Raw genomic sequence first — 12,508 nt, 5'->3', positions numbered from 1 at the left:
GAATTAGGTAACCTGATTTGCATTAATACGCCGGTAACACTAGAACTTAACTGCTTCTCTGGAGGTGGAATCAAGCGAGGCCAGTGCAAGCCCCAGTGGGGGGGTCGCGATGCCCAGCCTAATCCCTACCAGTCAACTATAAAGGGCCAATGGATCAAGATTTTTGCCTTCCTCCCAAGGACGGACACTCCCCCACGGGGAGATCCCGCCCCCCTCCCAAAGATGGGCCAATCCCATGTGAACAACTGTGTGCCGCTCCCTTCCCTCTTCCTGGTAAGAGGTTCCCCTCAAAAGACACCCCTCCACCCTTTACAACAAAGCACCCCCCCCCCCCCACATATATTGGGGACATAGTGGAGGGTGAGGTTAGCTGGGGCCGTGTTGAAGGCAGAGGGATCGGAGCTCTCTTCTGCCTTATTTCTCTAAGAAACGTAAGGAGAGGGGTAGGGCTTGGAGGGGGGACTGGAAGGGCATCCAAGGCGGAGGCTCTTACAGGGAGGTGGATCTGGAATGGCGTGTGGCCCTTCCTGTGGGTGGAGCGTCTTGGGGGGAGGGGCTCTACAGTGGTAGGGGGGCCTGCCCTTTTGAGGGGGATCGGGTCAGGACCCGTTGGCCCTTACTTTTTAGTGTTTGGGGGGAGGGGGTTATGGGGTGGAACTGAGTTCCCCATCAAGGCTTGGCTAATGCGAAAAGTTAACTGCGCTTCCAGGCATTAGCTAGTGCCATAATGTGATGGCCACTTTACCAACGGCTTTCTGCCCTTTAGTAATTCTGGTGTTACATGCACTGCTCATGTGTGTAGTAAAATCCAATCACATCCAGTTTTAACAGGCTTAGTAAATAGACCCGTTGGACACATGCATACTCTCTCTCTGACTCATGTGTGCACTCAGAAGCACTCACACAGACCAGCAGAAGAAGGTTGCATGGTTGACAGTTTCATAAAGCAAAAACAATGCAGTTCTATAGAAGAATCGAAAGCTGAAACAGACAGTACCTGCCATTTAAGTGTCAGCATTTTCTGATCCCACTGTCCCAATACTGATTTCAGGACCATCACCTTGGGCTGGACCCTCCTCTCTTCCTGACTCTGATACAGTTTCTCTTTATCATTCGAATGCAGAAGAAGCTCCGGGCAAGTCGCATCTCCCTGACTTGGTGAATTGTCTGCAGAAAATACCTGTAAATATTCCGGGTTCTGCCAACCTGGCCGCCAGCAGCCCAGCTGCCTGCAGCGCGCAAGAGGGCAGAGAACGGAGGAGGCCCGAGATGGGGGTTAAGAAGTCGTATGTAGAAGGTGAGCTGGAGCTTTCCCATTGTGGCCCTCATCGCAGATCACGGGCCGTGTGCATCCCCTGTCACAGGTCACACGCCACACGTTTCCCCCTTCACAAGTCGCATGCCTCTTGTGAAGCTCCTAAGCCATCTTTCACTCTCTGGCCATCTCCATGCTGTATCCAGCACCAAAGTTTCACATTTACGCTCGGGGCCTGGGATTTAATACAATGCGCGTAATTTAGTTTGGGAAGGGGTGCTTTGGTTCTAAACTTAGCAGAGATGAAAATGAGAGATTAGAGACCCAAAGAGTGCAGGCCCCAAGCCATGCCCCTGGCCCGTATCCTGGGCGATGGGGTGAAGAAACACACCTCCCATGTTGTATCACTGGTCTAGGTCTCATGTCACATCCCATGTGCTCTGCGAGAAGAAGGGAATGTGCGACTCCTTGACCCTGGTCACATGTGCATCCTTTGTCTTATGTGACAGAGATGCACACTCAGCGCAGTGTCCCTGCACAAGTCCTATGTCACATCCCTTGTCTTGTGTGACAGAGAGGAGAGGGAATGCTTGTGCTGACCTCGCCTTATTCATGGGGGTGGGGGGGCGCGTGGAGAGAGGATGGTTAAGCGCAGTGCTGAGCCTGTCTAAAAAGGAAACTGTGGTTTTCTCTTTCTGGAATATTTTTATCATTCTGAAATATCTGTGGCCCAAACTTGCTGGGAACCCCACGCACAGTGCTGTATTGCCACAGAAAGGTCCATAGTCTTGGTGCATGCTAAATGCGCACACCTAGGGAGTCTGCATTGGGGTGGCAAAATGGCTTTTGTGTCATATTTCACAGGAAGTATAGAACAGAGAATCAGCAGTAGTAGAAACAGATCCCCTGAACTCCTGGGAGCATCCATGCTCAGTGTTGCTAAGATGAGTTAGGATTCCTGCAGTGGGCCTGCTGTTGTTGGTGATTTCTTAGCTGATATGTCCAAACTGGATGCAATGTGGCTGCGATGCCTTGTGACTCTTCCTGAAGTGGCTGCCCCCGAGGTTTAGTCAGGGGGGGGGGGGTGTGTGTTTTACAAGGGTCTGGCTTAAAGAATGGTGAACCAAATGAGCTAAGAGTATCACCCAACTCCGTTGGGTTTCCAACTCAGTCAGAACCAGCCTGTGTTGGGCTACGGTGTAAGGAGCTTTCATTTGCAACTCCCTGGAGTATTAGCTTGCAGCACTAGAGAATGGAGAGTTTAGTGCAGTACTTACTTATGCTGATCCTCTTGTATCATGTAAGCAGGCATGACTGCGAGGAACGCACACCTGCACGGCCTGGAGAGCTGCGTGAAGGAAATACCTGTATCCAGACCCGGGCCTTCCAGTATGGGCGCAGCTCCCAGTGCAGCCCTGGGACATAAGAGACCCGAGCCAGGCCCTCGGTTGTCCTCTGCAGAAGGTGAGTCTAAGGCCGCAGGCTTGGGACTGCTGCTCTTAGCATGAGCTCTAAGGCATCTTCCATATGTCGCGTGGAAAGAAACAAAGTCCTCTTTAAGGCAGCGAAGAGTTCCTACCCATCCCCCTCTTCCATTGTACAAAACGCGGGCATGCAAGTACTTCGGAGTTGAGATGAAAAGGTAAGGTGGCCCCACAGTTTCAAGATGGCAAGGCTCAGATGCTGTCTCGTTTTGGCAGGCTTGGGAGGATCATCCCACCATCAGCTGTTCCAGGGTATGGGAGCACGCAGGGGGCACAGGCTCTTGACACGTCCTCTCTCTCTCTGTTACCGCAGCAGAGGCAGCACCAGGAGCGTCGCACCAGCCTGGCCTGGTGAGCTGTGTGCCGAGAGTCCCTTCCAGCGCATCCGCCACCTTCTCTCCGGAGCACGTGGTGGAGCTGAGGAAACCTGAGCTGAGCGTGAAGAGATCCTGTCCAGAGGGTAAAGTAAAGGCTCCTGCAGACACATCTTTAATCACACAAGGGGCAAGTCATGGCTTCCAAGCGTCACTTGTGGGTAGGATTGCAGAATCCCTTCGTGGCGGAAGGCGTTCCCTCTGTGATGTGCATATGATTCTCTCTTCTGGGGAGTAATGAGTCAGCTTGCCAACCTGAGAATCTTCTGGAGGTGAAAGGTCATGGGCTGCAGTATTGCTTTACAATTCCACAGTTCTCTGTATATTTCATTTATTTCAGGCATTTACATGTCGCATGATGCCGAATCTGTAGGCAGCTTACATAATGAAACACATAGGAATATCATGCACATCTTTAAGTTTGGCAGTGGGTTTTTTTCCTTCCTTTCAGGGTCCTTCTCTGTCTTCACTGTGGTCGTGGTTTTTGTAGCTATCTGCGTTTTCCTCACCTTCCCTTCCATATGTTACAGCAGCCTCCTGTGACTGGGAAAGCAAGATGGCATCCCCTCTAGACCACTCTGACCAGCTCTGATCTTTGTGTTTCCTTAGCTCCATCACCCTCCTTCCCCTTGTGGGCCGGGAGCAGGAGCTGGAATCGAGACTCAAATCGGTGGCACCGTGGAGCACCGTGTTTCCCAAGTGTAACTGTGCCCTTCCTGGCCAAAAAACAGGGCCACACACGAGACATCCAGTACACTTAATCGGTCCAGTGTTTGATAAGAGACATGGAAACCTCATTATAGAATAGTATTACAGTGGCATTTTGTCATACTATTAAACACAGGATCACACGGAGACATCAACAGCCTATGTAGGTGTGCAAACTGCTGGAAGGAGATCTCTGTAAGCAAAAGTAGTCCCTCCTGCACAACAAGCAATAGCTGGACTGGTACCAGCAGCCACAGAGAGAGGAGAGCAGAGACGGGGGTTAAGAAGTGTTACGCAGAAGGTAAGGCAAAGTAACTGGCCTGTAGTAGGCATTCTCGGAAGACATAGCGCTTCGCTGTCGCATGCGTGGGTGGCATGACTGCACGCCGCACCGATGGACATGAATGTGCCAGAGCTTTCTGAAAAGACAAAGGCCTTTCAGTACTTATGCATAGTAAGTTCTCAGATTTTGGTGTTCCTGCAGCCCCCCTACATTAACTTTGACTAGGGGAATTTGTGTGACTGATGAACTACTTGTCTTCAGAAAACACCTATTACACATAAACAACTTTGCTTTCTCTGAAAATGAGCAGATCAGAATCGCACACATGGGATATTTACTTTAAAACAAAATACAGGTAAAACAGCAAGAACTGCCAAATAGCAGGAAATATTTTTTGTTGGGGAAAAAATTCCCTTTTTTATTTTTTCTTTAAAAGAAAAAAAAACAAAACCACACACAGAGAACACAAGCCAAGATGATAAAAATGGGCCCTAAGATGGATAGGATCAAACTCTATACCTCACAGAGGGTGTGAAGCGTGGCCCATCCAAACTTAGTCTCCTCCTAGGAGGCCATGTCTAGACAGTAATGGGATGTGACAGTGTGGCCTCCACTCTGTGTCACTGCCCTGCAAATCTCCTCAGTGGAGGTAGACATAGGAGTGCAGTCATTTTCAAAATGATTTCCGCACACAAACCCCAGTTCCCTGTACGTACCCGGATCAGTCCAGGACAGTAATGACCTTTTGAAATTAGCCCGGGAGTAGGGTGGGGAATTGTTGCTCGTAAACGTAGGCGCAGAAGCCCTTCCGCTCGTACTTTACGTTCACTACAAAGAGGACTTCTGGGGTGGCGAGAGTTTGGGGTGGGAAGCAGAAACCGTACGTTTAAGTATTATTTATTTATTTGTTTGTTTATTTATTTTATGCTTTTCTATACGGGCATTCACGGTTGGTCGTATCATGTCGGTTTACATAGAACAAGGGGTGAGCAATAAATTATAACGTACAGAATTATAACCTGAATATATACAGTACGAACTATAACAAGTGCAAAGAAAAAAGAAGTTACAATAAAACAGGGATGATTCGAACTGGGAGTAAAAGAAGAAGATAGTAGCTGTTTAACATAAGTGATAGAACGGTGCAGTAACTAGTGATGTCAGGATCAGTTTGATGGAGGATAATCAGTGAGACTCAGTTTGATGGAGGATAATCAGTAAGGGTCCGGGAATGCTTTCTTGAATAACCATGTTTTGAGTCTTTTTCTGAAGGTTGGAAGGCAAGGTTCTTGTTGTAGTTCTAGGGGGATGGAGTTCCATAGTGGGGGTCCTGCTGTGGAGAAGGCCCGATCTCTCAATGTTATATGTTGGGTGGTGTTGGCGTGTGGTACCTGAAGATATTCTCTGTACGCTTCTCTAATGGGTCTGGAGGAGGAGTGTTTTTTGAGTTTTTTGTAGAAAGAGTGGAGCAAGTCCATGGATAGATTTGTGGATTGTGGTGAGGGACTTATGGATTATTCTGTAATGGATTGGTAATCAATGAAGGTCTTTGAGGACGGGCGTAATGTGGTCTCTTCTCCTCTTGTTTGTTAAGATTCTGGCTGCAGTGTTCTGTATCATTTGGAGAGGTTTAGTATGGGATGTTGGGAGACCTAGTAAGATAGCGTTACAGTAGTCTATCTTAGCGAAGATTATTGCTTGCAGCACTGTTCTATAGTCATGGAAATGAAAGAGGGGTTTTATTCTTTTTAATACATGTAGTTTGTGGAAGCAGTCTTTAGTAGTTTGGTTAATAAATGATTTTAGGTTTAGCCGGTTGTCTATAGTGACTCCTAGATCTCTTACTTTTGAGATTTGCAAGTTGGCTGGCGGGTTCATAGTGATATTGCAGTTTTCTGGAGAGATGAGCAGGAATTCGCTTTTTGATGAGTTTAGAATTAAGTTTAAGCTGGAGAGGAGGCCATTAATTTCTTGAAAACAGTTTTCCCAGAATTCCAGAGTTTTAGTGATGGATTCTTTGAGGGGGATCACGATCTGGACATCGTCGGCATATAGGAAGTGTTTTAGGTTCAATTTGTTTAGCAACTGGCAAAGCAGGAGAAGGTAGATGTTGAAAAGTGTTGGTGAGAGTGAGGAGCCCTGAGGAACTCCTAGTGAGGACGGGTATCTGAGGGATTCTTTGTTGTGAATTCTAACCTTGAACCCTCTGTTCTCTAGGAATGCCTTGAACCAGGTTAGTGCTGTTCCTGTAATGCCGATGTTCACCAGCTGGTTTAGTAGTGTGGCGTGGTTTACAGTGTCGAATGCTGCCGAGAGGTCCAGTAGGATCAATAGGAAGGCCTGTCCTTTGTCGAGGCCCAAGGTGAGGTAGTCTGTCAAGGAGATGAGTAGGGATTCAGTACTTGACGCTTTTCTGAATCCGAATTGAGTAGGGAATAGAATTTTGTGTTCTTCTATGTAGTCCGATAGTTGCGTGTTAACTATTTTCTCCATCACCTTGGCAATGAATGGAAGATTGGAGATTGGATGGTAGCTGTTGGGATCTTTGGGGTCCAAGTAAGGTTTCTTGAGGAGCGGTTTGATGGATGCTAGTTTAAGGTCGTCTGGATAGAAACCCTGGGTGAATGAGCAGTTAATGATGTCCGCCAAGGTTTTGGCGATAGTGTCCGGGATTAGAAGTAGTAATTTGGATGGGATTTGGTCGAAGGGATGTGATGAAGGTTTCATTTTCTTTAGAAGTGTTTGGATCTCTGAGGATGTGATGAGTTCGAGACAGTGGAGGGATGTGTCATTGTTGTGGTGTATGTAAGTGCTGGCTGGTGTGCCAGTATTAGGCTTTAATTGTGATAGGAGGTTCGTGACTTTATTACTGAAGAAGAGGGCCAGCTCATCTGCTTTTGTTTGAGCTTGGTTAAGTGGAATGTCAGGTGCATTAGCTTGAGTTAGATTGGAGACGTATGTGAAAAGGGCTTTGGAGTCGAAGATAAGATCATGAATCTTATGTGCGTAGAAGTCCCTTTTTGTTTTTAAGGTGGAGCTCTTGTATAAGTGGAGGGCGAGTTTGTATGCAGAAAGAGTAGCGGGGGAAGGGGCTTTACGCCATTTACTTTCTTTCTGACGTAGACTGAGTTTGAGGTTTCTAAGATCGTTAGAAAACCATGGCTGTCTTTTGGACGCACATTGTTTGAGTTTTTTTGCCACCAGTGGACATAGTTTATTTGCCACAGTTTATTACACACGCCAGGCTACATCCGTACCCGAGCAGGTGTCTCTTTGTGCTCATAGGTCAGCGTCAGTTAACTCTCTCATGCCCGCAGATTTTCAGAGCGGGTTTATGCGCATAGATCCGTGTCGAAAATTCTGGCTGAAGCCTGTGAGTAAAACGTTTGGCCTGTGCGGGCTGTTGGACAATAGCCCTCTCCATTGGTAACCAACATCGCCCTCATCCTGATAATCGTGAGCCTTGGTCTGCCCTTCTAAGTTTCAGGCCTGCCAATCTGTGAAAGCAGAGGATAGGATCTGCTATCCAGTTTGAAATGATGCACTTTGTCACCACACTCCCCTGTTCACTGAGGGTGAAAAGAAACAAAACTGGATTAACTTGCTTGTACGCTGGTGTTCGTTCTAATCAGAAGGAATGCAGGCAGTGAGAGGAAGGGGGAGTTCCCTGTACGTACCCAGATCAGTCCAGACTCCTGGGTTTATTCATCCGTGCCAGCAGATGGAGACAGAGAAAGTAAAACTGGCACTGCTTCAAATACGCTGATGCCGCCTGCGGTTCCTCAGTATTTCTCTGTCTCCAGCGGGTGGTGGCTGATGCATAAACCTGCAGTTTGTTCCAGTATTTTTTTTGGTCTTTCTTTTTGTTGCTCTGAGCCTTCCTCCCAGGTTGCGGTTCCTAGTGAAGGATCCCTTCCCTGTTTGGTCAAGGCAGACAGGCTGGGGGTTGGCGACCCTTTTGTATGGCCGATCCAGGGTATTGCTGTGGGGTGTACATCTGGTGGTCCAGATCCCTCCCCTTCACGAGGTCACTTAGGTGGCTGGGTCTTTGGCTGTCTTTCCTGTCCTTTTGATTATCTTGCTGAATTGAGCTGGACAGCTCTTTTTCAGTCAGGTCAATCCAGTAAAGTGCGGCCGCGTTTACCCCGCTCCTAACCCGCTTTCTACTCACTTTCCGGCCGCGTTAGCCCTTCCTGCGATCCACAATCCCCTTTAACCTACTCTTACCACGTCCTTAAATCCCCAGGTAACCCCTTCCGCACGCGGCATGTATATTACATGTAAACTATCGAATTAGCTATTCCCTACCATCCAGTAACGCGCGCCCCGACTATCGCTTTTTTACCCTGCTGTTTTGCCGCACGTTTAACCTGCTAACTTACCGCCTACCCTTACCCCTGTGTTAGAGGCCGGGGTAAGGGTAGGCGGCAAACTTTCCCCCAGCCCCCGCTTACCTGCCCTGGCCGAGTCAATGGATGCTGGTCTCCGGGGCAGCCCCAGTCCTCTCCCCTCCTCCCGAAGCAACGAAAGTGGAAAAAATCTAAAAATCAAAAAGCGGGAAAAAAAAAAAAAAGTAGCAACGAAGGGGACGGTTGGGATTGCCAGTCCTCTCTCCCCTCCTCCCGATGCAAGGCTGCTTTACTTTACTGGATTGACCTGACACGCTTTGAAGCTTTCCCATATTTTTTCTTCCCCTCCCTCCACTTTCTTCCAGCACTTTGCCTGTTTTCTTTTGGGGGACTCTCGTTTTCACCACATCAATTCCCTGCTCCCCCCAGCAGCTAAGGCCTCCTCCCTCTTCACAGTTCCATGTGTAAAGCAACGACTTACTTTTTCGCAGCCCTCCTCCGAAGGCGGACATCGGCTCCCCTGCCTCCCGGAGGCGAAGATGGATGCCTGCATGGGCGAAAGCGGCCCCTGCGTGCAATTGCACGAAAAAGTAAGTAGTTGCTTTACACTGCCAGTCCTGTCTCCCCTCCTCCTGGAGCAAGGCTGCTTTTCGCGCCTTGCTCCGGGAGGACGGGAGAGAGGATTGGCAATCTCGAGCGGCTGCGAAAAAAAAAGTTAGTCGTTGCTTTACACATGGGACTGTGAGGAGGGAGGAGGCCTTAGCTGCTGGGGGGAGCAGGGAATTGAAGAGGTGAAAACGAGAGTCCCCCAAAAGAAAACAGGCAAAGTGCTGGAAGAAAGTGGAGGGAGGGGAAGAAAAAATACGGGAAAGCTTCAAAGCGTGTCAGGTCAATCCAGTAAAGTAAAGCAGCCTTGCTCCGGGAGGAGGGGAGAGAGGACTGGCAATCCCGACCGTCCCCTTCGTTGCTACTTTTTTTTTTTTTTTCGCTTTTCGCTTTTTAGATTTTTTCCACTTTCGTTGCTTCGGGAGGAGGGGGGAGAGGACTGGGGCTGCCCCGGAGACCAGCACCCATTGACGCGGCCAGGGCAGGTGAGCGTAGGAGAATCATCCACTTCCTGGTACCTGAAATGACAGATACCAGCGTGTCCGTGAAGCGTTAGGCCCGCGCACCCAGGTTACTGTATAGGCGCTGTATAGCGCTCTATACAGTAAAATGGGTTGCGCGGGCCTAACGCTTCACGGACGCTTCTTAGACGCAGCTTGCATTTGCAAGCTATTTACATACAGGATCGAGCGGTAGGTGAGCTGGACTGTGTGTGCAGCAACCGCGGGTGCGCCGGGCACTAACGCAGCTCTTCCTACCACTCGTTACTGGATTGACCTGAGTGTTGGGAGCAGGAAGCTAGTGTGAGGCTTTGTTTAAGTTTGTTAAAAAAAAAAACCAAACAAAAAAACCCCAAGACTGACTAAGGAGGAGCAACCCCCCCCCCCCCCCCGGGCATGGTTTTCGAGGTTCTTTTCTTCAGGGAGTCTTGATTTTTGTTTTTACTCAGAGATTTTTTTATTTTGCTCTGGCAACGCAATGGTAAGGGGATGGCCTGCTGCGCGTGTGGAGTGGCTCCCGTGCAGTTGAATTGTTGCGGTCTGTGTTCAGCCTGCGTCTCGGGTGAGGAGGGACCCTAAGAACTCCCGATGCCTGCCAAACGAAGAAAAATAGCGCCCGCACCAACGTCTACAGTCCTTAGCATTGCAGTCCACGTGTAGCCTTCCGTTGCTGTAACCGCGGGAACGGCGGCCATCTTGGATCCCCTGGCAGTCGGGCCTGCACTTTTGGGGACCAATGGGGATTTCCCTTCAGCACTTTTTCCGGTTCTCCCTGGTCCTATTGAGGGACAGGGGGACTCTGAGGGCTGCCTGGGGCAAAGTGCCATACCTGTGGGCCCCAAAGTGCCATACCTGTGCGGCCCCAATCGCTCCCCAGTGTTCCGACTCCGTTCTCGCCTGAATTCGTTCTTCTGATGCACAAGGCTTTTTTGACGTAACAGGAGGGGTTTGGGCCATATCAGGGTGGACAAGACCCTTTCACTTTATTTCAGGAGTCCGGATTGGGACCAATTGGACCTGGGCCATTGCAGAACACATCAGCCGCCAGGGGTCTGCGTTTGCCTGGTACAGCTCCACAGGCAGATGCCTACGAACCGGGGGTGATGCTCTTGGAGGATCGGGTGGCAGATCTGGGCACGGTTGATATGCAGGGGGATAATGTCAATCTGGGGCCTGCGGCCGAGGGTGATAACCCCAAGATCCTCCGGTTGTTCCGCAGGGAAGAACTAGTCCCTCTCATTCCCCAAGGTTTAGACGAGCTGGGGCTCCAGCCTTCGCTTGATGACTTTCGCAAGGATGGAGCGGATCCGGTCTTGGGGGGCATGAGGAGCCCTTCTTCCGGGTTTATGTGTCATGAGTCCATTAAAAAGATGGAAGACCAGGAATGGGATTGCGAGTTGGAAGGGCAATTGCCAAAGTTTATACCTTGCCAGAGCAGGCCTTGGAACTCTTTGAGCTCCCTAAGTTGGATGCGGTGGTCTCATCCGTCACAAAGACTACGACCATTCCAGTTGCGGGAGCGGCGGCTCTGAAGGATGTTCAGGACCGCAAGCTGGAGGTCCATCTCAAATGGATTTTTGAGGTTTCGGCTTTGAGTCTTCACGTGGCCATTTGTTCCAGCTTCAAGAAGAAAGCATATTTAAGTCGGAGGTCCCGAAGGGTAAAAAAAGTTAAAAAAAAAATAAATAAAAATTTGAATTCGGCCCCCGGCTGTCGGGCCGAAAACCGGATGCTCAATTTTGCTGGCGTCTGGTTTCCGAGCCCGTGGCTGTCAGCAGGCTCGAGAACCGACGCCGGCAAAATTGAGCGTCGGCTGTCAAACCCGCTGACAGCCGCCGCTCCAGGCTAAAAGGAGGCGCTAGGGACGCGCTAGTGTCCCTAGCGCCTCCTTTTCCCCGTTTCTACCGCACCACCTAATTTGAATACTGAATCGCGTGCACCGGCGAGGGGCAGGTGCGCGCGCCGGGAGAGCAGGCGTTCGTCCGCTCTCCCGTGGACTTTACTGAATCGGCCTGTAGGTTTGCTAGCCGGTCTGTGTCTGAATATGGACCTCATAATGAATTTGATTATTTATTTTTTAATTTTTGGTTTGTTGTAAACCTCATTGAGTGGTTCTTTTATGGATCAGATTACATTAGACTTTAGATAAAATACTGTTGTGACCCTTTTAAAAAAAGATCATTTAAGTACTTTGCCCTTGGAAGAGATCACCTGTGTAATGTAAAGCCTCTGAGCTGATTCAGTTTCTTTCTCTCTCTCTCTTATATTTTAAAGCTGATATTAATCCAGGTAATATCCACCTTCCTGGTTTGGTAAATTGTTTAAAGAAAATCCCTGTCAGCACTTCCAGACCTTCCAATCTCTCTTGCGGCATCTCAGCCACCATCACCTCCCAAGGGCACAGGGAACTAAGGCAACCGGAATTGGAGATTAAGAGATTACATCCCGAAGGTAAAGCAAAGCTCTTATGATGTCTAATTCACTCGGGTGCTGGGTGTGATCTCTAAATACCTCTCACTCAGGCTTTTGTTCTGGCGCAGTCTGTCACTCAAGATTCAAGAAACTTTCTTGGCCATGACAATTTGTGCGTATGTTGCAAGAATAGTACACAGGGAAGGTAATTTTGAAAGGGTAAAGTAGTGCGTGACCCCAGACATGGCCCTTTAAACTATGTGACCAATAAATGTTTGTTTATTTAAAATATTTATAATCCACCTATCATCTGTTCTAGGCAGATAACAATTGAACAAACATAATGAAAACCGGCTTAAAAACCTCAACATACATAATAAAACATAAGATTAACAGCATCCCTGGTTTGAACAGGTAATATCCAATTAATCACAAAACAAATCATTAACAAAAAACCACAGACAAATAAACATATAAAATATATCTGCTACTCCTCATCTAGCCATTAAGGCCGGGGCACAATACATTCAAAACATG

General features: G+C 48.8%; 1 protein-coding gene across 11 annotated transcripts in view; it reads left to right on the top strand.

The window, feature by feature from the left end:
* The window catches only part of LOC115083911, a 274,261-nt gene that overhangs the window by 122,703 nt on the left and 139,050 nt on the right, over positions 1–12,508 (top strand). For 10 of the 11 annotated variants that reach the window (XM_029588000.1, XM_029587994.1, XM_029588001.1 and 7 more), the window contains exons 22-26: positions 1,124–1,297; positions 2,561–2,719; positions 3,053–3,199; positions 3,958–4,122; positions 11,834–12,010. In XM_029588000.1, coding sequence (XP_029443860.1) covers positions 1,124–1,297; positions 2,561–2,719; positions 3,053–3,199; positions 3,958–4,122; positions 11,834–12,010 — 822 coding nt within the window. The remainder of the gene's footprint in view (positions 1–1,123; positions 1,298–2,560; positions 2,720–3,052; positions 3,200–3,957; positions 4,123–11,833; positions 12,011–12,508) is intronic. The other variant, XM_029587992.1, reaches the window with a different exon arrangement.

This window comes from Rhinatrema bivittatum, chromosome 2 (assembly GCF_901001135.1).
Source record: "Rhinatrema bivittatum chromosome 2, aRhiBiv1.1, whole genome shotgun sequence".
Taxonomy (NCBI): Eukaryota; Metazoa; Chordata; class Amphibia; order Gymnophiona; family Rhinatrematidae; genus Rhinatrema; species Rhinatrema bivittatum.
The sequence above is the reverse complement of the archived record's forward strand: the minus strand, read 5'-3'. Positions and strand labels throughout refer to the sequence as shown.